Below are 24,879 nucleotides of genomic sequence, written 5' to 3' on the forward strand. Positions count from 1 at the left end.
CGACCGCCGCTGAGCTGAAAGTGTTGCCAGCACCGGGAGCTGGGGACAACGGCCCATCTCAAGTTTGATTTCTGAGCACGACAAGTCCCATTTGTGGTATGGGCAGGCGACGAAACTCAACTCACAACATCCCTCTACTCCTTACTCTCTATCTATTCATGAAATTCATGCACAGATCCCCCCCGTTATCTCATGCCAGCACCCACCCCAGCGCTGCACGACCGCACCTGCATTTCATCCCCACGCTTGATTCCTTCTGATCTGTACTCGATGACGGTTGACCAATCTATGATCAATTGAGCACCCTCAGCAATCCCTGATTGTAAGGTTTAGCGTCTGGATGCAAAAGCAGAGGGTGATGGTGGCCAACTGGCAAGCGGGCAGTGAAGGCGGGGGTGAAAGGTGGCGGCGGCGGGGTTTGTGTGTGGGTGGCCAGCAGGAGGCTGCCTGCAGTTTGGCCCCCCCAGATGACGGGCTCACAGCGGCAGAGTGTCTTTTTGTACTCCCTGTACTGCTGTACTGCTGTACTGCAGCCTTCTCATCTCCTCCCTTGGACCAGCATTTGCTCCCATTCTGCCTCTCTCTGCCTGCCCCTTTCCCCCCTCCTGCCTCCACCAGCCATGAAGGCCTTCCTTGCCGTCTGCCTGCTGGCCCTGGTGGCCACCGGTGAGTGCCCTGCTTGGCCACCTTGCCTTGGACAGGGCCTGCACGCCTGCCCTGCCTTGGACTGGGCCTGCACGCTTGCTGGGGCAGCAGGGGTGCCTGCATGGGTCCCTGCTGCTGCTGCCGAGCTGTGCATGCAAGCGGATCGCCGGCGCGCGTCGCCGGTGCCAGGACAGAGTGACAATGCACAGGGGCGCCAGCGCTGACATGCCTGCCTGCCCCTCCCAGCTGCTGTGCTCGACCCAGGGCGCCTGCAAGCTGTGGTCTGCATAGGGTTCGGTGCCCCTGAGCACGCCCCGCCCGCCGCCGCCTGCTGCCACGTCGCCGCCTTGTCGGCTTGCAGGCGCAACCGCCCGCCACCTGACTGATTACTATCTGGATCCCGTGTCTGGCAAGGTTTACACCAAGGCCAAGACGAAGGCAGTCAACGGTGAGCGCCTTGGGCTTCCGCCCTCGGCGTGCGCTGCCAGCAGCCCTCGGCGTGTGCTGCCAGCAGCCCTCGGCGTGCGCTGCCGGTGCTGCACGCCCCCCGACAGCAAGCCCCGCGTGCCGGCATCTCCCTGCCGCCGCCCCACCCCGCCCCGGCCCGTCCCCTCCTCAGGCGCCAAGGCCGACGCGGATGCCTTTGGGCTGGTCAAGCGCAACATCATTCTGTCCAAGGCCGACGCCGACTCCCGCTCCTACCCTGGCGGCTTTGGCAAGGCAAGGGATGCTGCCGGGGCTTGGGGTAGCTGGGCAGGCCTCCTTAAGGAGGCTGGGCCAGGGCCTGCCAACAGGCCTGGCTTCCAGCCTTGCCTGATGGCTGCCCTGCGTTTGAGCTCCCTGCTGGCACACCACGCCATGCCCGCCTGCTGCACTTCCTTGCAGGCCGAGGGCAAGGCTGTGTCCATCGGCACCGGCGAGGACCAGGTCCGCGGCATCACCAAGGCCGAGGCAGACACCCTCACCATCGGCAGTGAGCATCCGTTCTGCTGCTGGCAGGGAGCTGGCTGGGAATGAATTCATGCAGCCTGCCTGCTGCGCCATGTGCTGCAAGAGAGCTGGCAGTGGCTGCGGCATGGCTCGCCCAAGCCGCAGGCCACACGTTGCCAACCGGGCAGCCCCCTGCCTGCCCGCCTGACTGCCCGCGCGCCGCATGTGCAGATGCCAAGGGCGAGGCTGAGGGCTTTGCTCTGATCAAAGATGATGAGATCAAGGCATCCGCCGAGGCCGAGTCCAAGGCCGGCCCTGGTGGAGTTTCAAAGGCAAGTGTTATGTAGCCTGCCAGGCATGGCACAGCCAGTGGCTGTGCCCGCCTCGACGTGCCCGCCCCGACCTGCCGCTCTGCTCCAGCAGCCCCGAACTGTGCCATCCCACTCGCTGGTGTATGCCGTGCAGTCCGAGGCGAAGGGCTCTGCCAAGACCTTCCCCTGATGCGTCGCGGAGAGACCGCCCGCTCATGCTGCAAGCGGCCCTGCAGGGGCTCCAGACCCTCTATCAACCACCACCTAGCTTGATGTATCCACAGAACCCCTTCCCCTGAACGCGGAGAGAACACCCCCCACACTTGATAGCCCCCTTTCAACCCCCTGCTGCCGCTGCGCATGCTCTGCGCCACTGAATGCGTGCAGTTTTTGGTATCCCTCGATCCCTCCCCGATACGTCCATAAACCCACCCTTCCACATGATTGTCTCATGAATCCCCCAACGACCAAAGCCAGTCTGGCTCACTCTCGTGTGCATGGCAAGGCGGCGCGCCAGACTGTGTAAATATTGAGTGTTGCCACAGCGCGCTAAAGCTGTGCGAGGGAGGGAGAGGTGGGCGCTGAGGCTGTGGCGGGGTCGACACCCTGGAGAAGTGGTGGGGTGTGCTACCGGAGGCGGCTGCTGCTGGGCAGATGGGAGTGGTGGCGAGCAATGGCAAGCGCGGCCAGCAGCAGCAGCCTCAGGTGCCACCCCCTCCGGTCACCTCCTCCAGGGTGGCGCATTCACCACATCTGCAGCAGGGCACCCCTTCTCACTGGCAGCAGGCTCAGCATGTGCAAGGCCTCAACATTTTCAACCGCCCGCAGCTGCCAGCGTGGCTGGGCTGATAGGGGATAGGAGACAGTGCGTCGAAGGGTGGGTGTGGTGTACGCAGAGAGGAGGGAGGGTGGGGCACCAAACATGCACGCAATCGGTAGTCATCAGGCAGGGATGCGCTGGGACACAGAGGGGTCGGGGGCTTTCAGTGCGGGGTCTGTCTCTCAGGAGCGGGGAAGTGCAAGCTAGGAGACGTGATCTGCTGGATGCCAGTCGGCTGCCGTCTACACCAGGCAGCAGGTCGCTGCCCAGTCCAGCACCATTGAGCGACTCTGTTGTAGCCTGGCAGGACGGAGGGCAGCCACCTACCATGCATACATCCGCTCCTCTCCACACTCAGGCTTGCCCAGGCGCAGGCGCAGCCAGCCGGCGAGCATTTTTAAGCCGTGCATGACGGTGGGCACTTGCTCTTTGTCCTTCCTCCTCCAGCACCTGCGGGGCGTGGGGAGAAGGCAGCCCAGCCTGCCTTCAACTGGCTGAGGTGCAGGCGACCATCAGCAACCCGCGGGCAGCTCACGGCGCCCGCGCTGTCCCGCGGAAGGCGAGCAGGCACGGCTGGTGGGAGAGCGACGTGTCACCCCACCTGCTTCCCTGCTGTTGCAGTGGTGAGGCGCCAGCCATCGCCATCGCATGCCGTCCCTCGAATCAAGCAGCCACAATCCGGCAGGTCTCGCGCTGCAGCCGGGAATGGAGCAGCCACCGACGTCTCTCACACAGCCGCGGCCGCCAGGCAGGGAGGAGATCATGGATTGTGGGAACGCTTGCACCACGAGGTTGCCAATAGGGCATGTGGCCGCTACATTCAATGGGATTCGCCAAAATGCAGGCAGGCCTCAGATACTTAGGAGTGCATTTGGCCATCCCAATGCGTGGCACGTACCGGCAGTGTGCGGCGGCCCCTCTGGCAGGCCGCAGGGCCTCAAAAACAGCAAAACGCCAATCCTGCACAAATGAGACGTGGGTGGCGCAAGCTGTGGAGCAGTCTGCTGCACATGCTGACATGCAGTACCTGTTTGCCGGTCTTCCCCCTCGGCTGGCACAAGGCCGGTGACAATGCATGGTCGTGTACTGCAGCGCGATGCGCCCCAGGAGGGCATCCTGAGCGCCCCAGCGCTTCAAACACAGTCTAATGCCAATCCTGCTGCACTTGGATGTGGGTGGCATGGGCTGTGGAGCAGGCTGGTGCCCGTTCTGGCAGGCAGTACCCAGAGTGCCTATTCACCTCCCATGCACGTAGCCTCTGCCCAGCCTATTTATTCGCCTCACTCCAGTCTCAGGCCACCTTTCTCCTCTTCCTGCCTCAGGACTCCCTCCTCTCCTTGCCTCCCAGCCATGAAGACCTTCTTTGTCGTCTGCCTGCTGGCCCTGGCGGCCACCCAGGTGAACTGCCTCCCTCCCTCCCTGCCTCCGCCAGCCCGGGCTGGACTCCACAAGACCCGCAGCCGGCCGCTTGCATTGGGAGCTGGCCGAAGCCGGCAGCCCGCAAGCACACCGGCCTCCCTCCCACCGACTGACGTGCCTGCCCTGTGCATGCAGGCCAGCGCTCGTCACCTGACCAACTACTACTTCTACCCCGTGGAGGGCCTGGTGGACACTGAGGGAGAGCTCTACCTGGACAACAACGGTGGGTCGCAGCTCTGCTGCACGTCCGCATCAGCTGCACGTCCGCATCAGCTGCACGTCCGCTGGTGCGGGGCCTTACTGCCATCCAGCAGGCACCGCCCTTTACAGACACTGCCGTTGGGCAGGCATCGCCCCTGCACGTAGCCTGAACTCGGTACAAATCCGCCCCTACGCACCCCAACACGTGCCTGGCCTGCCTGCAGCCGAGGGCGAGATCAACAACTACGGGCAGGTGGAGAAGGACAAGATCCTGGGAGCCACCGACCTCAAGCTCAAGTCCGGCCTCTTCGGCGAAGCCTCGGCAAGTGGTGCCGGCGGCTGGGCCAGGCACCTGCTTGCCGCAGCCAGCGTGCCCCTGCTGCCACTCCCTTGCCGTGTTGCTGCGTAGGCCCGCCAATCCCCTTGTTTGCCGATTGTCCTCAGCCTGCTTGTGCTTGCTGGCGCGCAGGGCAAGGGCAAGGTGGTGGCCGCCGGCAACAACTGGCCTGTCAGCGGCCTGGTGGTGACCAAGGTGGAGGGCTCCGTTGAGGACAGTGAGTGACCCCCTCCGCCTTCTCTGTCCCTGCTTGACAGCGGCTGGCACCGGGCACGCCGCCACAGCGGTCACGGCACCATGCGTTGCATGCTGCGCCTGGCGGCAGTCACCACTATGGCTGCCTGCCTGCCCGTCACGTCACCTCCCTGTGTGCAGAGGCCGAGGTGGAGGGCGAAGCCTTCAGCAAGATTTCCCCCGGTTCCATCGTGGGCTCCAGCAGCGTCAAGGGCAAGACCCAGTATCCCGGGGAGGCTCACGTAAGGGGCAGGCATCAGCTCAGCAGATTGCCGCATGCGCTCGGTGCCCTCTGCCCCACGGATGCACCTCCTGTATGCTAGCGCTGGCTGGTGCTCTCAGCAGGGCTGCTTGCAGCCTTGGCCGATTGCATCCCGCTGCTCGCTCAGCTCCATCGGCGCTGACCGGTGCCGCACATACTGCGGTGCTGCACGCTTGGCGATTTGACCAGAACCACGTGCCGCCGAGCTGCGGCCGCAGTTTCCGGCCCACGGTCTACGGTCGCAGCCACGGGACTCGGCGGCACGGCGTTTGGGCCCAAGCTTGCTGCCGCCGCCGCCGTGCCCGGGGGGCAGCGCGGCGGCGGCGGCACGCTGCGACGCCCCCGTGCTGCCGAGCTGCGGCCGTAGTTTCCTGCCAGAAGCCCACGGCCACAGCCACGGGACTCGGCGGCACGGCGTTTGGGTCCACGGCTTGCTGCCGCCGCCGTCGCAGGGGTGCTGCCTGCGGCGGCGGCGGCACGGCGTTTGGGTCCACGGCTTGCTGCCGCTGCCGCCGCCGCAGGGGTGCTGCCTGCGGCGGCGGCGGTAGCGCACGTGGCAACCCCCCGCGTTTCCTTGCCTCCCATCCACCGGACCCCGTCCTGCGCTTCACTTTGTTTAGGGAGGGGCTGCTCACTGCTCATTGCTCATTGCTCATCGCACACTGCTCAACGCTCATTGCCCTATATCCCACCCAGCCGCAGGACTCCACTGCCGCCCGCGCCCCGCCCCATCTGGCCGCTTGCGCGCCCCATCCCCCCTCGATGGGGCCCGCCCACACCGGGGCCTCCCCCCTCCCGCCCACTGCTTTCTCAACGGCCCCGAGCCGGGGCTGCCCTCATTGCATACATAGTGCGCCTTTCCCTGCTTTTCTAGTGACCTAGCGTTCCGCACTGCCGTTTGGCCAGCCCATGCTCCCGTACCGTTGCGTTTCTCCCCAATGCGCCATGCCACTTTGCCAGTCATACACACGTTTCGATGCGTGCCCTGTCAGCTGCTTGCGTTGCATGTCGCCTTGCTCCACCCCTGTTTTATTGCTTTCTCTGCTTTCGCCCGGTTCCCGTCCCGTTTCGGCGGGGAGTCTATGTTGCAAGCTAGTTCTTGCTTTACCAGACTTTAAGCCCACACAAGCAAAGGTGCAGATCAAGGCTGAGACCTTTGCCGACACCAACCCCTGAAAGGCGCGCCTGCGCGAGAGGCCTTGGCCCTTCCCAACCTGCTGAAGAAACTCCCCGATAACCTCAAGAGAAGAAAGACCAACCCGCGGGAACCCCATATGTTTTGAAACCCAAGCTGCACCGCATGCATGCATGCATGGCATCCAACACCTCAACCTGTTCATTATCCCAACCTGTTCATTACCCCCCCCCAATAAACCTTAGCGTTTCTTGCTGCCGAGCGGGCCCTGTAAAGGATGAGCCTGCCTTAGGTGCGCCTCTACCGCCGCGGCGCTGAGAACCCTCGACTGAGCCAGCGGGGCAGCCGCCTGCTGGAATGCCTTGCCGATGCGCCAGCAGTGGGCGTCAGAGCGGCCAGCGGCGGGAGGAAAGTGGTGTGGGCGTCGGGATGCAGGACAGGCCGCCGCCCAGCACCCACAGTGGCCTGCAGGCCAGGGGCGATGCAAGCTTGAGCTTGGGCAGGGTGCCTGTTTGTCTCCCCCTCTCCTCCTGCTCCACCTGCTCCACCACCAAACGGCGCCTCCATGGGAGAGGGGTAAGACAAGCAGCACAGAGCACAGCAGCACAGAGCACACCAGCACTCAGCTGTTGGCCTCTGTCAGCAGCTGGTCGTGGCTGGGCGGAGGCCGGCGGGGCGGAGGCTGGTCAACAGAGCGCAGATGTGCTCCTTGCCGCACGAGCATCTGCCCAGGCACAGCAGCCGACAAGGAAGTAGGATGGTGGGGCTCCCACGCCTCGCCCTCCTCATCGAACACCTGCAGGCCGTTGCGTAACAGCCAGGGGTTGGCGAGGCGCAGGCGGCACCTGCAGCCCACCAGGGAGCGCCTGGGGTTAGCGAGGGCTTCAGGTCACGGCGCTAAACCCAGCGGCGGCAGAAAGCTGCTGCGCTGCTGGTGCCATCGCGGCCAGTGGAAGGCGAGCAGGCACAGCTGCCGAGGGAGCACAGTCCCGCCCCTTCCGTCACATTATCCGTCACCTTATCGGCAATGAGTCTTGCAGCGGTGATTGCTAAGCTGGCTCTGATCAGAGGCAGGGCACTGGGGAAGCTACCGTGGCAGACCGGCGGCGCCGCGGTGGTTTGCCCCACCGCCCCCCAACCCTGCCTGCCACCCAGCGCGCTGATTATCAAGCCATGATGGATAGGTGTTCCCCAAGATGATAAGTGTATGCCAACATGTAAGTTTGCTGTGGTTTGTTGGAAGACAGGAGAGGTTGAGATCAGGCGCCATGGCCAAGTGCCGCCGCATCAACCCTGGGTGGAAAGCAGGAAAGAGGCCTTGTCAGAGACCAGGGGGCCATCCCAGCATCTCTCCCCTCTCTTCCTCTCGTTGGTGTCAACAGCGTGTGTGTGCAGTCGATCCAGTCATGAAGACCGTGCTGGCAGCCTGCCTGCTGGCCCTGGTGGCCACCGGTGAGTTGCACCCTGCGCCGGGCAGCCTTGGACTGCGTCTGCACTGCAGCTCAGGGCCCCACATGGCTGTTGCACGGCTCGCTGGGCGCCCAGGGGCGCTCGAGCTCTTCCACCAGAGTCCTGTCCAGGACGCGTTTGGCCTCCTCACCACACGAAGGGGCCCACAATGGCATCCTGGGCCGCCCAGTCACGCTCAGGGAGGCCTCACCAGCCCGTGCCCTGCCGTCTGACTGTCGTGTGCTGCCGCGCATGGGCGCTGCCCGTCCCGCTGGCGCACGCAGGAGTGGGCGCCCGCCAGCTGACTGGCCAACCAAGCGTGGGCGGATTTGTGGACACCGATGCCAGCTCCTGGAGCAACGGGCGTAAGTGGGGCGGGGGCCCCTGCGCTGGGGCGCGGCCTGCTTTGCCGTGCATGTGCGCGCCTGCCGCCGCCGCTGCCATGCATCCAATGTCGCCTAGGTTGCCTCCCGCCGTCCTTACCCGCCCCTGCCTGCGCCCCGCAGCCGCCAGCAGCGCCGGTAAGGCCTGGGGCGAGGTTGATGCCAGCGGCGCCAGCGCCGGCAGCAAGGCGCTCTCATGGGCGGGCGAGGGCGGCTCCTCCGCGGTGGGTGCCCAGCAGGCCTCTGCAGCTCAGCTTCTCAAGAACCTTGCCTTTGAGGGGCAAGGTTTCATCCGCAGGGCAGCGTGAAGGCCAGGGCCTGCCCCAAGCTGCTGCCTGCAATGCACTCTGAGGATGCACCAAGACCAGGCCACTGATCTGCTCTCCCTCAGCCGACTGCCTGTCTGTGCGCCCGCACCCCTCGCTCCTACAGGCCGACGCCAGCTCGACCGCCGTCAAGCTGGGCTCCGGCGGCGGCCAGGGCACTGTGGACACCTCCGCCGAAACTGCCGCCCAGAACAGTAAGCGGGGCTGGCGTGCTGCTGCTCCCCAGCACTGCCGGATTGGGTTCGGCCGGGCGCACCTGTCCCCTTGTCCTCGGCGCCTCCGGCGCCGGGCGGCGGGCATGTGCGAGCCCCTCCCAGCCCCTCGCCCAAGCCGCACCCTTCTGCGCTGCGCGTGTGCTCTCCGCCCACCCCATCCCTCCTTGCAGACGGCAACGCCTTCGCTTCGGGCAAGGGCAGCGTCACCCCCAGCCTGCTGAGCGCCGAGAGTGTGGCCAAGTCCTCCTCCGGCCAGGGCGGGTCCGCCTCGGTGGGTGGCGGCAGCTGGCTCCGGCTGCGGCAGCAGGGCCTGTCCTGCCTGTTGTTCTACTGCTTCATCCCTCCTTGCTCGAACAACAAAGTCTGTGCTGCAAGCTTGTTCTTGCTGAAACCAGACTGTAAGCCCACACAAGCCAAGCAGGGCAGGCACGCCCACTGGAGAGCCAAACAACTCGCCTGCCCACAACCCTGAACGCCTGCCGCCTTGCTGCCTGCCCCTCCCGCAGGCTTCTGCCAGCGCCGATGTCAGCTCCTCCGGCGGTAAGGACCACCCCAAGCCCCAGCCGCCCAAGAAGCACCCCAAGCCGCAGCCGCCGAATAAGGAGCCCAAGCCGCAGCCGCCGAAGAAGGAGCCCAAGCCGCAGCCGCCGAAGAAGCCTGAGGAGCCCGAGAAGCCTGAGAAGCCCCGCCCAGTGCCTGTCAAGCCCGTCAAGAAGCACCCCAAGATTGTCATCGTCAAGCCAACCCCCGAGGAGGCTCCTGAGGAAGCTCCTGTGGAGGTGACCCTCAAGGCCGCTCAGGAGAAGGAGGAGGAGGTCGGTAGCTGCATGGCTGCCTGTGCGTGCGTGTGAGCATGCGTGTAGGTTTTGGGCGACACCAGCTCGCTTGCTGTGCCTGCCGTTCCCTCACAGCCCGCCTCCTCAACCCTCGACACCTGCTCCCTGCGCCTTCCCCTGCTGCCGACCTCTGCTGCCGCCCCCTGGTCCTGCCTGCAGATCCCCGAGTGCACCGACGGCGTGCTGGATGTGTGCTGCCCGCTGCCGGTGACGTGCGACAAGAAGGGGAACCTCAACACAGTGTGCAAGGTGACGGGGCAGCGGCGGCCTGCCTGCTTCCAGGCTGGAAGCGACGCCACACGTGCCACCGGGCATCACAGGCACCCATGCCCCGCTTACGCCCCGCCTGAGCGCCGCCCTGCTACTATCTCCCTCGAGCGCTCGTTCGCTACTGCCAGCCCGCCCCAAAAATGCATGTCACCCCTCTGCCAGCTCATCCCTGCCGCGCCTGCGCCCCGCTGCTCCTCACCTACTGTGCTCCCCACCCACCGCCTGCCCTCCTGTTCAGTTCAAGGTGGTGCCCGTGCCCACCGACGCCACCGCCTCCGCTGCCGCCGACGCCACCGCCTCCGCTGCCGCCGACGCCACCGCCGGCGCCGCGGGCGCCGCCTACGGCACCCAGGCCGCCGCCCCTGCCAACGGCGCCCCCGCCGTCACCGGCTACTCTGGCCCAGCTGACTCCTCTGGTGCCAGCGGCTGCGGCTCCGCCGCCAACGGCGACGCCACCAGCAACGGAGGTGCTACCAGCTATGGTGATGCCACCAGCAGCGGAGAAGCCACCACCACCGGCTGCCCCACGTGAGCGGCGAGGGCCAGCCTGAAAGCTTTGCCCTGGCCACACCCAACGCGTTGTTCGCCCTCCGGAGAGTGCTGATCCGCACTGTGCCCTGCGCCCTGCCTCCCCCGCCCGCCATCCTGGCGCCGCTGCATCCGCACAAAAAAACTCAAGCATCTGCCCTCTCCTTTCTTTCTTCTGCCTGCAGCGAGGCAGAGCCCGTCACTGAGGTCTACTACCTCGCCTCCTACCCGCCCAAGGTCTGGACCGATGGCAAGGTGAGGCGGCAGGCCTTGTGCTGCGCCGGCTGGGCCTCGGGCAGGGCGTGCCCGCCCACTGCTACCTGCCCGAGCAGCCTTTCCAGGGCGGCACTCAAAACACCTGTGCAGCCCCAACTAGGTAGTGGCTGCTTCTGCTGCCCGCTCCTCCGCCGAGCCCCCGACCTCTTTCATCCTGTCTTGTCGCTGACCGCTGGCACGCCCACTCCTCACCTGCCCGCACCCCTGCAGGGCTTTGAGTGTGTGTGCCCCGAGGTTAAGTGCCCTGCCGAAGAGGAGTGCCCCGCTGAGGAGCCTGTGGTGGAGGAGGAGCCCGCTGCACTGCCCGTCCCCACGCCCATCATCATCATCAAGAAGAAGAAGGTAAAGCCGCCGGCCCCGGAGCCCCCTGCCCCCAAGCCCAAGCCCACCGCCGCCGAGGCCGAAGCCGCCGCCTCATCCAGCGGGGGCGCTTCCAGCGCCGAGGCTCAGGCTGCCGCCGCGGCGGCTGCCAACGCCAAGAAGGTATGCAGCAGGCTGGCTGGGATGCGAGTACCCATGCTCCATCTCCCCTGCACACACCAACAAGCGCCTCCGGTCCTGCCTGCTCTTCCAGGCCAGCGCTGAGGCGGAGGCTGCAGCCTCAGCGGCTGCCAGCGGGAAGAACGCTGCCGCCGAGGTGAGCTGCGCTCCTTTCCTGGGGTTGACTTGGGGACAGGGCAGCTGTCGAAGGTGCACTGACAACAAGCTGGCTCGAGCCTGACTGGCTGCTGCTGCCTGCCTGCCTGCCTCCCGCTTGTAAGCATGCAGGCCGAGGCCGCTGCCAAGGTGAGCCACACGTCTCGCTGTGCCTGCTGATCTCCCTTGTTCGTTGGATTGCGTTTCGGTGGCCATGCACTGCTGTGCCGGCACCCGGAGCAGCTGATGCCCACCAATGTTTTATCGCCTGAATGCCTCCTTCAATCCCCGCAGGCAGCGGCTTCCGCCAAGAAGGAGGCCGAGGCCGCCGCCGAGGCTGAGGCGAAGGCCAAGTCTTCCAGCAACGGTGGCAAGAGCTCCTCCTCCTCGTCCGCAAGCGCCAAGGCCTCTGCGGGCGGCGGCGGCAAGTGAACGGCCGGCCAGTTGGTTGGTGGTGCTGCTGGGCGCCTGTATAGCCAGCGTTGAACAATGGGATGCATCAAGACACCAATCAAGACCGAACCACCCTTTCCTTTCCTTGACTCTAGCGACCCCTAGAGTCCCTGAACCCCTTGAACCACCAGATCTGTCCTCACGATTCCACTGCGCCCCCATTTGAATCCGTTGATGCATGCCCTTCCCTGAGAGTGCATCCCTGAGATCTCTGATTGCTCCCTGGATCCGTCGATGCACTACTATCCCCTGAAAAGATTGCCTTGCACAAGTGTAAGCAGCAGAGAAAGGTTCAGAGTACAAGCGGTCTGCGCCTCACCGCGCCAGTGTTTCTGGCCCTCGTGGCAGCTTTGGCGATGGGCGGGCGATGAGGACTGCTGTCGCGTCCAAATTTCGCCAATCAGCTGGCGATGGCACATTGAGGATTGGCGAAATGCGGGGGAGCCACCCTTGCGCCTGGCACAGCGCAGCGGCCACATGCGGCGCCGCTGTTGCTTTGTCGGCACTTGCCTCCCTTTTGGGGGACTGGGGGCGAAGCCCCCAGCAAGCTGGAGCTTGTTTAACACTATGGAGTGAAGTTCCTGAGGAAAATTGGCCATTTCTCCTCAAAATATTGGCGATGTCAGTCATGGGGGCTGGCGACGCGCTGGCGATGTCGCCCCGCCGCCTGCCCTCATTTAGCCAGCCCTGGCTGGCGATGGCCTTCGGCCAATCAGAGCCGTTTTTTGGCCCGATTTCGCCAGCATTTGGCGATTTCGCCAGCTTTCAGAAACACTGCACCGCGCCCTGCCGCTGCCACGTGGGCGCGTGCCGCCGCCAGGTTGGGACGATGAAGCGGCCGGGCGGGAAAGGCGGGTGGGGTGGGTTGGTTGTCTCCACAGGCCTGCAGGCCTTTGCTTCGTCGATTTGATGGGGTGTGCGGCATCACGAGGTCGGTGGGTCACGAGGAACAGCGGTTAGCGTGCCCATCGCTTGCCACTGCACGCAGGGAGCTGCGGGTTGAGATTGAGAGCCTGCGCCAGAGCGTGTCGCGAGCCAGAGGGTCGCGCGGAGCTCACAGCCCACTGCCGCCGCCGCCCCGCCTTGTGTCCAACCTGCGCCCCTTGCCTCCTGCTCCCTGCAGAGCAGCAACCGCGGCACCCGCTGCCGGGGGTGGGCACCCCGGTCCAGGCCGGCCCTGCCCGCTGCAAGCTGGTGCTGCTGGGGGACAGCGGCGTGGGCAAGAGCTGCATCGTGCAGGTGTGGCCGCTGCGGCATGGCACAGGCCCAAGTGCGGCACGGCAGTTGGGGCCATGTGTGGGTGATGCCTTGTGGCCCGCCTGCCATGCAGCCATGCAGCTCGTCTGCCTGTCCCCTCCTGAACCCTTCGTCATGACCGCCCCTCCCCGATGCCTGGCGCAGCGGCAATGCCGGGGCACGTTCAACCCCGCCAGCTCGGCGACAGTAGGGGCGGCCTTCCTGGCGCACACGCTGGCGTTGCCGTCCGGGCAGTGCATCAAATTTGAGATTTGGTGAGCTGCAGAGCAGGGGGAAATGGGGCAGTGCTTGAGGCAGGCAGCAGGAGCAGGGGCAAGCACGCATGGGCACCGCCGGGGCGGGCCGCCCAGCCTGCCTTCCTCCATGCCTTCCCCGTCACGCGCCTGCCTGCCTGGTGCAGGGACACGGCGGGCCAGGAGCGGTACGAATCCCTGGCTCCGCTTTATTACAGAGGGGCCACCGCCGCGGCAGTTGTGTACGATGTGGGCAGCGAGCGCAGCTTCCGGCGGGCGGCGCACTGGGTGGCTGAGCTGGCACGCAATTCTGCGGGCACGCCGCTGCTGGTGCTGGTGGGCAACAAGAGCGACCTGGCGCAGGAGGAGCGGGCGGTGGGCGGCGAGGAGGCGGCGGCGCTGGCGGAGAGGTGCGCCCCACGCAGCGCAGCGCAGCGCACGCAGCGCTGCCACATGGCAGGAGCGGTGCCGCGCGCTGTGGTTGGCTTTGGCGCACGCTGGCCGCCGCTTGCCCAACGCAGCTAGGCAGGTTGCCTGAGCACCCTGGCGTGCGATCCCTTCACCCCCTGATGCCCTCCCCCCACATGCTGATGCCATGCCTGCCACCGCAGCAACGGGATGCTGCACATTGAGACGTCTGCCAAGACGGGCAGCAACGTGGCGGCCCTGTTTGAGCTGATTGCAGAGCACGTTGCGGCGCCGGCGGCACCAGTGGTCCCCATCCCTGCAAACTGACTTGATCTGCTCACGATTCCTACCTCCTCCTCCCCGCTGACTGTGCTGCCCTCTGCACCGTTACCCCTTGTATGCTATTCGTCAGTTGAGGCACTTGATTTTTTCCTGGACTGTGCACAGCCCCCGCAGTTTTCGCACTGTATGCCTTGCACCCTTAAATTAGATCAGCTGTCGCCCGTACATCCGCAGGCGGCCCATGTTGCAAAAGCAAAACACTCTTGGCAGTTACTATATGAAATGAAGGTGGTTAGACGGGAGGGACAAGAAGAATGAAAGTTTGCAGTACTCGCTCAAAAGCTACGTTTCGAGGTCGTGGCAGCGCAGGGTCTGGGCCATTGGTAGCGGCGCCCGTGTGCGGCTGCACAGGCTCCCCTCCCTTCCTCGCCTGTTCACGAGGGACACCGGGGCAGCATCTGCAGCTGCTGCAGCGCGGAGGGCAGCTCCAGGACGCTGCTGAGCACGGCGGCCGCCTGCAGCCCCGTCGGCAGCGGCCGCTCGCCGTTGCGGTTGATCCAGATGGCTCCCGCCAGCCCCGACTGCAGCGCCCCGTTGATGTCGGCAATCAGGCTGTCCCCCACATGCACCGCCTCCTCCGGCAGGCAGCCCACCAGGCCGCAAGCCCTGCACACCAGCGCCAGCGGCGGCGGCGGAAGCGGGGCGCGTCGGCGTGCATCCAGGCCGGCAAGCTCAGCTGCACCATCACAACAAACATGCAGCGTGCAGGCACGGGCGCCGCCGCCGTGTGCCCGACCGGCTGCCAATGGCTGTGCCTGGCTGGCCGGCTCACTTGTGGAAGATGGCGGGGTGGGGCTTTTCGTAGCCGCAGCCCACCGCCACCTCCTCGCCGCCCACCAGCATGTGCTGGAAGAGGCGGCCCGCCTGGCACGCCTCCAGCTTGTGCCGCTGCACCATGCGGTGTCCGTTAGTGATGATGGCTGTGGCCAGGCCGCAGCCCTGCAGCCCCGCCACCATCTCCTCCACGCCCCGCACAAAGCGGAAGTGCTCCAGCCGCGTGCTGCTGAAGCAGTGCTGCAGGCGCGCGGCGGCGGCCGCGTCGTCGCGCCCCTGCCGCGCCATGGCCTGCCGCCACAGCTGCGCCCGCCACGCCTCCACCTCCACCTGCGCCAGCCGGGTTGGGTGAGGCAGCGCCTGGGAATGGTTGCGCCTGTGCAGCCAACGTGCAGCAGCCGGGAGCCGGCCAGGTGCCAGTCAGCTTGGGCAATGGTGGGGGGGATGCAGGCGTGCAGGCATGCAGGCAGGCAAGGCAGGTGGTGAGGGGAATGTAGCGACTCGTATACTCTATTCTGCCAGGGGCTAGAGGCAGAAAAACCTGATGGAGCCCAGAGTGGTTTGCTGTTGCGAGCGGCGCGCCCCGGGCGGCAAGGGCACGGTGGTGAGCGCTGGCGCCCGCCCTGCCACCGGTTGGCACGCGGGGCACGGCTCGCTGCTTGCGATGCATGCGGCATGGCATGTGCAGCGCACGCACAGAGAAAGAACCATGCGGGGCTGGCAGTAACTACACTAGCACCAGTCCGGAGGAGTGACACGCTTGCTGCAGGGCCCCCCACCTTGCCCTCGGGGCACCAGGGGCTGGCGTGGAAGAGCGGGCGCCAGTCGTTGACCAGCTGCCGCCCGCTGACCCCCGGCAGCAGCTCCTCTGCCAGCGCCGCCACCCGGCTGAAGGCCGCCTTGTCGGCATCCTCCGTCAGCACCAGCGTGTCGTCCAGGTCTGCGGAAGAAGAAGAAGAAAGAAAATGTCGACACAGGAGGAGAAGTGGTGGGCAGCGGGCGGGACAGGATGGCTGGATGGGGGCGCAACGGTGTGGTCGTGTGAAGCCCTGGTGGGCACGTAGCAGCGATGCTCACCAAAAAATATAGCTTTGATGGGGCTCATGGCTGCCGGCAGGGCAGTTGAGGCCTTCTGGGGCGATGGGCGACGTGCGGTGGCGGGCGGCGGCGCCGACGGCAAGGCGCTGGGGGTGGGATCCAACAGCGCGGCTGCGCACTGGGCGGGCCCCTGGCAGCCAGCCGCAGCTCAGTGGGCCTCAGGGAGGCGCGGAAGAGGCCACAGAGCAGAGTGGATGATTCAAAACTCGGTGCGGCGCCAGACAAAGCAATCTCCAGCCTTCCCCCGCCTGTATGCATGCATGCACAGGATCCAACGCCTCGAACGGCTCTCCACATGTACTGCGAGCGCCAGCTGGTTGTACGGCGTGCATGCTGGCACCTGGCAATCGTGCTGGAACATGAACATGGAGACAAAGCCGCACAGTCACACAAGCTATTGGCGCGGGAATGGGCATTTTCGGAAGGTGCGAGTATGCCGCGTTTGGGGTGGTCTCCCCCCGCTCTCGGGGTGGCGTCGGTGCCTGTCTTGGGCACTGGCACGCCGTGCGCCTCGATCCCTACTTTGCGCACTCACCCGCCTCGTCAGGCGTCCTGGGCCGTGATGCTCTGCGTCTGCTGCGCCTGATCGGCGTCGATCAGTAGCGCACAGCACAGTCTGAAGGCAGGCAGTGCCCTGCCTGCGTTTGCGAACAAGGCCCCTGGGGGTGCGGGACACGGCCAGGTGGCGCAACAGCATGTCCCGCGCCACGCCGCCGCCGCTCCTCCCACCCACCCCTCGGGCTTTGGCTTAGGAAGCTCACGGGTGTACCAGCGTTGGCAGTGTGTCAGCGTCATGTCATGTGGCTATGTGGGCTGCTTGCGCTGCCCTTGCAGGAAGAAGCAAGCGACCGAGGCGTCTGCTGCCCCCGCCCCCGCTGTCGCCGCCGCCACCAACGGCAAAATGCCCTACCCCAAGGTCGCCGAGAACATCTCGCAGCTGATTGGTGAGTGAGGCAGGGGCAAGCAAGCAACGCAGGCTAGGGTACGGGAGCGATTCTGCTCCCGTGGGCAGCAGCAGCACCAAGGACGCTGGGAGGGGGCGCCCGGGTCGCGGCTTCAGCGCCAGCGCTGTGCCGCTGGCGCTTGCGCTGGCAGTGCCCGGGCAGGCTGCAGGGGGCGCTCTGTGTCCCAACCCCGGAGTCAGCTGGCTGCGCTGCCAATGTGTGGCGCCCTTCCCTGCCGGCCGTCCCTCGCGGCCATCTCCCTGCCTGCCCCGCCCTCGCAACCCCTGCCGCCGCCACCACACCCACCCCTGCAGGCAACACCCCGCTGCTGAAGCTCACCAAGGTCACCAATGGCGCTGGCGGCACGGTGCTGGCCAAGCTGGAGTCTCTGGAGCCGTGTTCCAGCGTCAAGGACAGGTGGGGGCTGCTGCTTTGGCTGCTTTGGCTGCTGCTGCGCTGCTGCTGTTACGGCAAGGGGCTGGCGGCGGCATGGCCGAGAGCAGCTGCTCAGTCAGCCTTCCGGGTCGTGAGCCGTGGCCGCTGCGCCGCAGCATGTGCTGCACAGCCACGCAATGCTGCCAGCTGGCTGGCAGGCAGGCGAGGCAGCGGCCGTGGTGCGCCCGTGCAGGATCGGGCTGGCCATGATTGAGGATGCGGAGAGGAAGGGGCTCATCACCCCGGGCAAGGTGCGGAAGCGCTTAAGCAGGCCGCCTGTGGGCGCCCCGCGCTCCCATCCTCCCCGCTCCCCGCGCCCCGACCCTGCTTGTTTTCGTTTGCAGGCTTGCGCTTGCTTTGCACCAGCCTCATCGCCCCGCTGCCCGCTGCCCGCAGACCACGCTGGTGGAGCCGACCAGCGGCAACACCGGCATCGCGCTGGCCTTCATCGCCGCCGCCAAGGGCTACAAGCTCATCCTCACCATGCCCGCCTCCATGTCCCTGGAGCGCCGCATCATGCTCAAGGCCTTTGGCGCCACCCTGGTGCTCACTGACCCGGCCAAGGGTGAGGCTGGGGCGGGGCTGGGGTGGGGCTGGTGAGAATGGGAGCATGGGAGAAGTGGCCCGCTTGGTGGGAGAAGCCTCCACTGTGCCGGGCGGCTGCATGGCTTCTTGTGGATGGGGCGAAGCCCAGGCTGGGTGGATGGGGCGAACGACGCAGGCTGGCCCTGACGCGGCTGCCTGCCCCATCTGTCACGGCTGCACAGGCATGAAGGCTGCGATCGCCAAGGCGGAGCAGATTGCGGCGGACACACCCGACTCGTTCATCCCGCAGCAGTTTGAGAACCCGTGAGTGGCGGCGGGCTGGGGGGGTGGGCGGCTTGGGAGCCGCTGTGCTCGGTGTTGACAGCTCAGCTTGGAGAGGGGCAAGGGAAGGCCCGCTGTCAACACTCGGGGCAATGGCGGGGCGGGGCAGCTTGAGAGAGCCGTTGTACTGCTGGTGGTGGGGAGATGGTACCAGGTGTGCCAGAATTGCCAGGCTGACCCCGCCCGGCCCCCTGCCTTCTCGCCTCCCCGTGCAGCGCCAACCCCAAGGTGCGAGCGAGGCGGCAGAGGGTGCCCCTGCCCCTGTGCCGCTCCTGCATGCGCGCTCCTGGCTGCAGACCGGCGGCCGTGCCGGGCTGCCGGCTGCCCAGGCCGCCAGCCTGCTGTGCAGAGCTGAGCCGGCCAGCACCGCCGCTGCTGCCGCCGCCGACCGCCCCTTGCCGCTGTCGTCCCGCGCCGCCGCTGCCGCAGGTGCACTACGACACCACCGGCCCCGAGATCTGGGGCTCCACTGGCGGCTCTGTGGACATCCTGGTGGGAGGTGGGTGGCTGGGGTGCAGTGCCCGGGCTTGGCAGGGTGCAGGGAGGGTGCAGGATGGGCAGTTGTTGGTAGGGGCCCGCGTGGCGGCAGGGTTGGGCAGGCTGGGCCGCAGTGCCTGCGTGCACGGGAGGGCCGCTGGCCAGGCGCTCGGGCGCTGGGCCCATGCCCCGCACGACCACGGCACGCTGTGCGCGCTGTGCATGTGTCGCCGCTGACTGCCGGGGCGTGCGCAAGGGTGATCCGCTTCCCGCTGGGCCGGGGCGTGGCGCAGGCGTGGGTACTGGCGGTACCATCTCCGGCGCCGGCAAGTTCCTCAAGGAGCAGAAGGCGGGGCTGCAGGTGCGCCGCCGCAGCGCCGGTCCCGGCCAGCGCGGCTCCCGCCGCCGCCGAGCCGGCCAGCAAGCGCAGGGAGGGCTCCATCCCGCGCCGGCCTGCCGACATAACACTCCCTGAGAGGCTCCTCTTCCTCCATTCCTCCGTCTCCAGCTTTTTGTTTTTTTGTGCTGCTGCCCCACGCCCGGGCACCCGCTCCCACGCACCCACTCCCACGCACACGTGCACACGCACACGCCCTGCCCCGCCCATGCCCCCCCCACCCCCACCCCGCCCCCCTCAGGTGATTGCCGTGGAGCCCACCGAGTCCCCCGTCATCTCCGGCGGCAACCCGGGCCCACACAAGATCCAGGGCATCGGCGCCGGCTTCGTGCCCAAGAACCTCGACGTGCCGCTGCTGGACGGCGTGGTGCAGGCGCGCCGCGGCGCCGCCGAGCGCGGCCGGCCGAGCTCGCCGGGCCGGCTGCGCGCCTGCCGTGCTTGCCGTCGCACAGTGTGGCTGCTGCGGATCCCTCCTTTCTTGCCGCACGCCGCTGCCTGCCTTGCCTGCACACACGGCCACACCAGCTTGCAGACCCACACACCACCAGCATCCCCATCACCCCTGCCCTGCCGCAGGTCAGCTCGGATGAGGCGATCGCCATGGCTCGGCGGCTGGCGGTGGAGGAGGGCGTGATGGTGGGCATCAGCTCCGGCGCCGCCGTCAAGGCGGCCGTGGAGGTGGCCAGCCGCCCCGAGAACGAGGGCAAGACCATCGTGAGCGGCGGCGCTGCCTGCACCACGGCCCCCCTTGCGGTGCTTGCATGCTGTTCCCTTGCCGCAGCCGGCGGCAACGCCCGTGGCATCTGCCTGCCACAGACTGCCCCCTTCCCCTTGCCCCTCAACTCGCCTGCGTGCTCCGCATTGCGTTGCACAGCGCCAGCCGGCCGGGTGCCATGCATGCGCCGGCTGTTGCGCGTTGGGGGCCTCACAGCTGCTGACGCGCCCTTGCCCGCTTCCCCTGCAGGTGGTCATCATTCCTTCCTTTGGGGAGCGCTACCTCTCCTCTGTGCTGTTCCAGAGCATCCGGGAGGAGGCTGAGGCGCAGACCTTTGAGGCCTGAGGCCCGTGGTTGCGGCCAGGCTGGCGGGTGCGCTGCGGGCAGCGAGGCCCTCTCCGCCGCAATGTGGGTGCCCTTTTTGTTTGGTGGACGACCCCTGTGGACTGCCGTTTTTTCTCCCCATCAGTGTGTTTTTCTGTTGTTTCCATCCATCGACTAAAGAACAGGCCGATACCTTCATTGATCCCTCCCCGCTGTAAAGGAACCCCTCCTTTGACAAGTCACAGCGGCGGGAGTCGGTTTGGTGGATGGCGCTATCGCCCATTGCGCCCACTATGCCTGTTGTGTAACAGTTGAGTCAATGCAAGACACAGAACTGATAATATCTCTCGCCACTTGGGCCTAGGCAAGGATGGGGCGAGGCCCAGGGCTGGCTGGGTGGTGGGTGTCGGGGGCTAGGGCGCCTGGCGCCGCCAGCCTGTCGCCGTGGCGGCCCCATGTTAGAGTGCGATGCCCATTGCCCCACACAGCACCCACAACACACGAACACCGCACAGCCGCCTTCGCAAGCAGGCTTCTTCCCGCAGGGCGCCCACCCGATTGTGACCCCACGCTTGGTGGAGGCCTGCCAGGCGATTGATACAGGCGCATCAAGTATATAGGTGCGCGCTGGGGCTCGTCAGCTTGCTGTGCAGCCGACCCGAGACCCTGCCTTTGAGGGCGCTCCCGTGGGCCCCCGCCGCGCAGGTTGCGACCAAAGCGCCGGAGAGAAAAGAAGAGCACGGTACCCAGTGAGGGATAGGGCCATGGCAACGGAACAACCACCGGCGGCGGCGGGCGGAGACCACGTAGCGGCTGATGGGCCGCTCGCGGCAGAGCCTGCTGCTCCGCTAGCGGTGGGCGACGCGGCAGCGCAGCAGCCGGGCGCAGCGCATCAGGCGGCAGCCCCGCCGCAGATGCCCTCGCAGCGCATGCTGCTGCCGTCTCCATTTGAGAGCACGGCAGGACTGCCACCGCTGGCGGTGGGAGCACCTGCCGGCGCAGATGCAGCAGTAGCCAACGGCAGGCGGCGGAGCCCCAAGGGGCTGGCGCCCTCCAAGTCAGCGCTGAAGGTTAGGTATGACGCATCGTTGGAGCCACAAGGGAGCAAGACGATGAAGCAAGCCCTCAGTTGGGCCGACACGCACGGCAAGGTGGGCACGCCTTTTCGCTCGTCAGGGCTGACCCGGGCTGTGTTGTTTGGGCGCGGCAGCCGCGGGGGCCCCCATCGCATCCTCCGTTCAAGCTGCGCCGCTTGATGTCGCCATCACCGCCCCACCCTTGCTGGTGTGCGCTCCTGGCTGGCTGCTGTGCAGAACATCCAGCACGTGCACGAGTACCAGCCCTCCGAGCATGGCGACGAGGGGGTCAGCAAAGGCTGCCAGTGCTGTGTCCAGTGATGGCACCGCTGCGCTCCTGAGGGGCCACACCCCGCAGCCTCGCCTGCCCGCTCCGCCCTGGCATGCCCTGGCATGCCTTGCTGGTGGACGGCGGTTGTACCCCACGCTGCAGCTGTCAACCCATTCTTTGTGCTCCTGCACTCGTCTACCTGCTGCTTATTGCCACCCAACCAGCACTTGTGCACACACACATTCCAGCGCAAGCCACATGCTTGCTTTCTTCTCGACCCAGTTTTTTCTTTGTCTGTCCCTGGATCCGTGACTGTTGACTGTGACCCCCGCTGTTTACCGCTTGCCCGCTTGCTTCTCGCGCATAATAATGTCACATGCAAGAGTGTGGAGGCAGCGCATTACAGCTGCCCATCAGCTCAGGCAGCTGTGCGGGACGGCAGCTGTGCGGGACGGCAGAGGAAAGGGCCAGGGCAATGCAGCAGGACCAGGTACTGTAGAGTTCAGGGAAGTGGGAGCGAGGTAGAGGTACTGGAGCAGTAAGGGGGAAGTGGAGCGACATACAGGACAAGGCGGATGCTGGGCAAGACAAAAAGAAAGGAAAGTGTAGGTGTGTGAAAAGAAAACTGGGACTGGACAGTCGTCATGAATTGGGCCAGGAGGAATGTGTGGTGTTGCAACTGAGTGGCAAAGTGGTAAGAACGGGTAAACGTGATATGATCCCGCAGGGAAGGCAAGGCCCAGGCTGTTGCGGCATGCGTTGAGTCAGTGGCATCGCGAAGGGCGGCGGCTCCAGACGTTGCGTCAGCGGGCGCCGCGACTCGAGGCTGGCGCCAGGCATTCATGATGGTACAGGGCTTTGTTGGTTTGGCTGGCAACGTCCCCCGCGGATACCTCCAGGCCAGGCGATGGGACTGGCTACTGTGCTCCCCCCGGGGTGCGTTGCGGGGCGTGCCGGGCAGGGCTGGCCAGCCGAAGGGTCACAGGTTGGTGGGCAGGGCCAGCGCCGACTTCATGTAGTCGTAGATGGTGAAGCCAATGGCGGTGGAGGGGACCACCTGCGCAGATGGGTGGGGCAGCTTGGATTTGAAAGAAAAAAGAAAAAACGAACCGGTGGCGGGGCAGCAGAGCGGCAACGCTCGGCAGCCAGGCGACGCGGCGGTCTGGCGTGCGGCGCAACGAGGGGCTCGCGCTGCCTCGGCAGGCGTCCCCCGCACAGGCAGCGGCGGGCAGCAGTCCCCTGCCACCCCCACCTTGAGGTAATTGATGCTGAGCCCCGCAAACAGGCAGCGCCAGCCGTGGCGCTGCGCCAGCAGCGCCAGCGCCTGCGGCGTGGACCGCAGGCTCAGCGCCTGCGTGCCTGCCGACAGCTGGGCGGTGGGCGAGTTGGCGGCCGCCTCCTGCAGCTTCAACCCCTCCACCTGCGGTGGCGGCGGCAGCAGCAGTAGGCAGGCAGACGGGGAGGATGAGCGGCAGCCACAGCAGCAGGGCGCTGACAGGAGGATGAGCAGCGCGATGGAAGCTCGAAACAAGCGGCGGCAGCTTGGACCGACGGCGAGCATGCAGTACGGGAGCTGCTCCAGAATGCGCTCCGCAGCGAGCCGGCCAACCAGCCTCCTGCTCCCACCTGCATCTGCCGCCGCACCACATCCAGCGGATAGGTGGCCGTCTGCGCCACCAGCCCCGCCACCGCGCCAAACGACAGCATCACCGGCACCGGCAGGCGCGGCTTGCCGTCCACGCCCGTCCGCGCCACCTCGCCACGGTGGGTGTGGTGGTGCCACTGCAGGCATGAGCGGCGGCGGCGAGGTGACACGGCGATCATTTCTTTCGGTTGAAAAGTGCCTGGGGAGACACCAAACAGCGGCATGCCGCGCCACCACATGTGCCGCGCGACCCGCCACACCAGCCAGAGCCAGCCAGCCACAGCACCGCTGCATCAGCCTCGCATGGCCTCCAGCGCAGCTGCGCAAACGTGGCTGCCGGCTGGGCCCGCCCCCGCCCCGCCGCATCCCCTTGCCTGCTTGAGATGCTGGTAGCAATAGAACTTGAGGCCGGCGTAGGGCAGGATACCATACATGGAGGCGCCCACGCCGTGGTACAGCCCCCGCAGGCCCTCCTTGCGGAGGGTGGAGGAAAGCACGGAGCGGATGGTGTGGCGCGGCCCCAGGGCGTGGGGGCTGAGCAGGTGCAGCGCGCGCGCCGCGCCCGCGCCGCGCCCCTGCAGCCGGCTGCCGCACCCGCCGCTGCTGATGCCCGAGGTGGCCGGCGGCGGGCCCGCCACCGCCAGCCGCGCGCCGCCGCCGCCGCCGCACGAGCCGCTGCTGCAGCCGCGGCTGGCGGCCAGCGCCAGCCCGCCGCCGCCGGCCAGCCGGCTGTACTGCAGCGGCAGGCGGCCCGCGCCGCCGCCGCCCACCCGTGCCGCCGGCTCCGCCGCCGCTGCTGCCGCCGGCGATGCGCACGCCGCCGCTCCTCTGCACCTGCTGCTGCTGCTGCTGCTGCTCTGCTGCTGCGGCCAGGCCCCCGCCTCAGTCATGTACGCCAGGCGGGTGCGCACCAGGTCCAGAGGATAGGTCAGCAGCACCGCGCTGCCGCCTGCCGCCGACCCTGCCACCAGGTCGAGCACCGGCGGCACGAGGTGCTCCTGCACAGGCCAGGGCCGCGACCGCGTCAGTACATTCACCCAGGCGGCAAACCACTCCATCAGCTGCTGTACGGCTGGCTTGATGGGCAGCAGTGCTCGGCGCTGGGCAGCCGATGCACACGGCCTGAGCGCCCGGGCAAGCTGCACAGGCGTATGGCATGCATCACCCGCTACGCCTGCCGCTCCCCGCTCCCAACCCAACAACAGACGTTCCGCCCCGCACCTGCGCTCCCAGCACGCCAGCGCCCACCAGGACGCGGCGGTAGTGCTCGTACGCCCAGTAATGTACCGCGGCGTACGGCACGATGCGCACCACGGCTGCGCCGTTGCCGCGGAACAGCCCCCGCACGCCCTCCGTCTCATAGATGTGGGTCAGCGTGGGGCCCAGCGACGCGCTGCGCAGCTTGCCCGTCTGCAGGTGCGGCAGCGCGGGGGCGGCGGGCGCTGCACGTCGGTGCTTGGCGCTCACCCACTTACCCAGCCACCTATTTCACGCAGCCCTTTGCTTGCAGGCTGCAGTCCCGAATGGGCGTGCTTGCCTGGAAGAGGATTTTGCATCGCTCCAGGGGCGAGATGACTGTCTTGGCGACGGCGCCCGCAAACCCGCCGGCCAGAAGCTCCTGCAGGCCAGCCAAGGGCAGGGCAGCGGCCACCAGTCAGGCATGTCCAGCGAGGGTTGCTGGGGCAGGAGGTGCAGGTGGAAGGGCTGAGAGCAAGCGGGGAGAGGCGGACACCGTGGCAGCGGCGGCGGCAGCCAACAGCTGGCGGGCCGCCGGGCCGTCCCCCAGGGCGGCTCGCCGACTCCCTGGCCACACCCCGCCCACTTGGGGCTGGTGGGCTCACCCTGATGGGCACGGGAAGAGCCCTGGCCTGTGCCCACGCCGCCTCCCGCTCTGCCGCGCCCAGCGGCATGGCAGGCTGGGCGCGTCGTGGGTCCTTGGGTGTCTGGGTT

General features: G+C 66.8%; 5 protein-coding genes across 5 annotated transcripts; 3 read left to right on the forward strand and 2 right to left on the reverse strand.

Annotated features, from left to right (window-relative positions):
- Positions 1–7,700: 7,700 nt before the first annotated feature.
- Positions 7,701–11,645, forward strand: CHLNCDRAFT_52106 (hypothetical protein; the record flags this gene model as incomplete). The annotated part of the gene is made up of 13 exons (XM_005847898.1): positions 7,701–7,746; positions 8,028–8,108; positions 8,250–8,350; positions 8,559–8,646; positions 8,838–8,938; positions 9,174–9,482; positions 9,663–9,752; positions 10,012–10,301; positions 10,487–10,556; positions 10,788–11,060; positions 11,152–11,214; positions 11,346–11,363; positions 11,508–11,645. The coding sequence occupies 13 exons, from the start codon at positions 7,701–7,703 to the stop codon at positions 11,643–11,645; spliced, it is 1,668 nt and encodes a 555-aa protein (XP_005847960.1).
- A 1,203-nt stretch (positions 11,646–12,848) lies between these two features.
- CHLNCDRAFT_13076 (hypothetical protein) lies at positions 12,849–13,864 on the forward strand (the record flags this gene model as incomplete). Its single annotated transcript, XM_005847899.1, has 4 exons — positions 12,849–12,905; positions 13,068–13,177; positions 13,324–13,566; positions 13,768–13,864. Coding segments are annotated over 4 exons (507 nt in total), but the record flags the coding sequence as incomplete, so codon positions are not given.
- A 416-nt stretch (positions 13,865–14,280) lies between these two features.
- On the reverse strand, positions 14,281–15,785 carry CHLNCDRAFT_145434 (hypothetical protein; the record flags this gene model as incomplete). The annotated part of the gene is made up of 4 exons (XM_005848059.1): positions 14,281–14,512; positions 14,679–15,010; positions 15,460–15,620; positions 15,758–15,785. The coding sequence occupies 4 exons, from the start codon at positions 15,783–15,785 to the stop codon at positions 14,281–14,283; spliced, it is 753 nt and encodes a 250-aa protein (XP_005848121.1).
- Positions 15,786–16,186: 401 nt separating this feature from the next.
- CHLNCDRAFT_145435 (hypothetical protein) lies at positions 16,187–19,958 on the forward strand (the record flags this gene model as incomplete). Its single annotated transcript, XM_005847900.1, has 12 exons — positions 16,187–16,203; positions 16,613–16,722; positions 17,037–17,139; positions 17,351–17,408; positions 17,554–17,722; positions 17,925–18,006; positions 18,240–18,273; positions 18,454–18,523; positions 18,795–18,862; positions 19,140–19,265; positions 19,475–19,612; positions 19,863–19,958. The coding sequence occupies 12 exons, from the start codon at positions 16,187–16,189 to the stop codon at positions 19,956–19,958; spliced, it is 1,071 nt and encodes a 356-aa protein (XP_005847962.1).
- Positions 19,959–22,263: 2,305 nt separating this feature from the next.
- On the reverse strand, positions 22,264–24,839 carry CHLNCDRAFT_145437 (hypothetical protein; the record flags this gene model as incomplete). Its single annotated transcript, XM_005848060.1, has 7 exons — positions 22,264–22,341; positions 22,537–22,704; positions 22,911–23,066; positions 23,259–23,927; positions 24,151–24,339; positions 24,422–24,547; positions 24,771–24,839. The coding sequence occupies 7 exons, from the start codon at positions 24,837–24,839 to the stop codon at positions 22,264–22,266; spliced, it is 1,455 nt and encodes a 484-aa protein (XP_005848122.1).
- Positions 24,840–24,879: the final 40 nt, after the last annotated feature.

The sequence above is a fragment of the Chlorella variabilis genome (genome assembly GCF_000147415.1).
Source record: "Chlorella variabilis unplaced genomic scaffold CHLNCscaffold_9, whole genome shotgun sequence".
In the NCBI taxonomy this organism is placed as follows: Eukaryota; Viridiplantae; Chlorophyta; class Trebouxiophyceae; order Chlorellales; family Chlorellaceae; genus Chlorella; species Chlorella variabilis.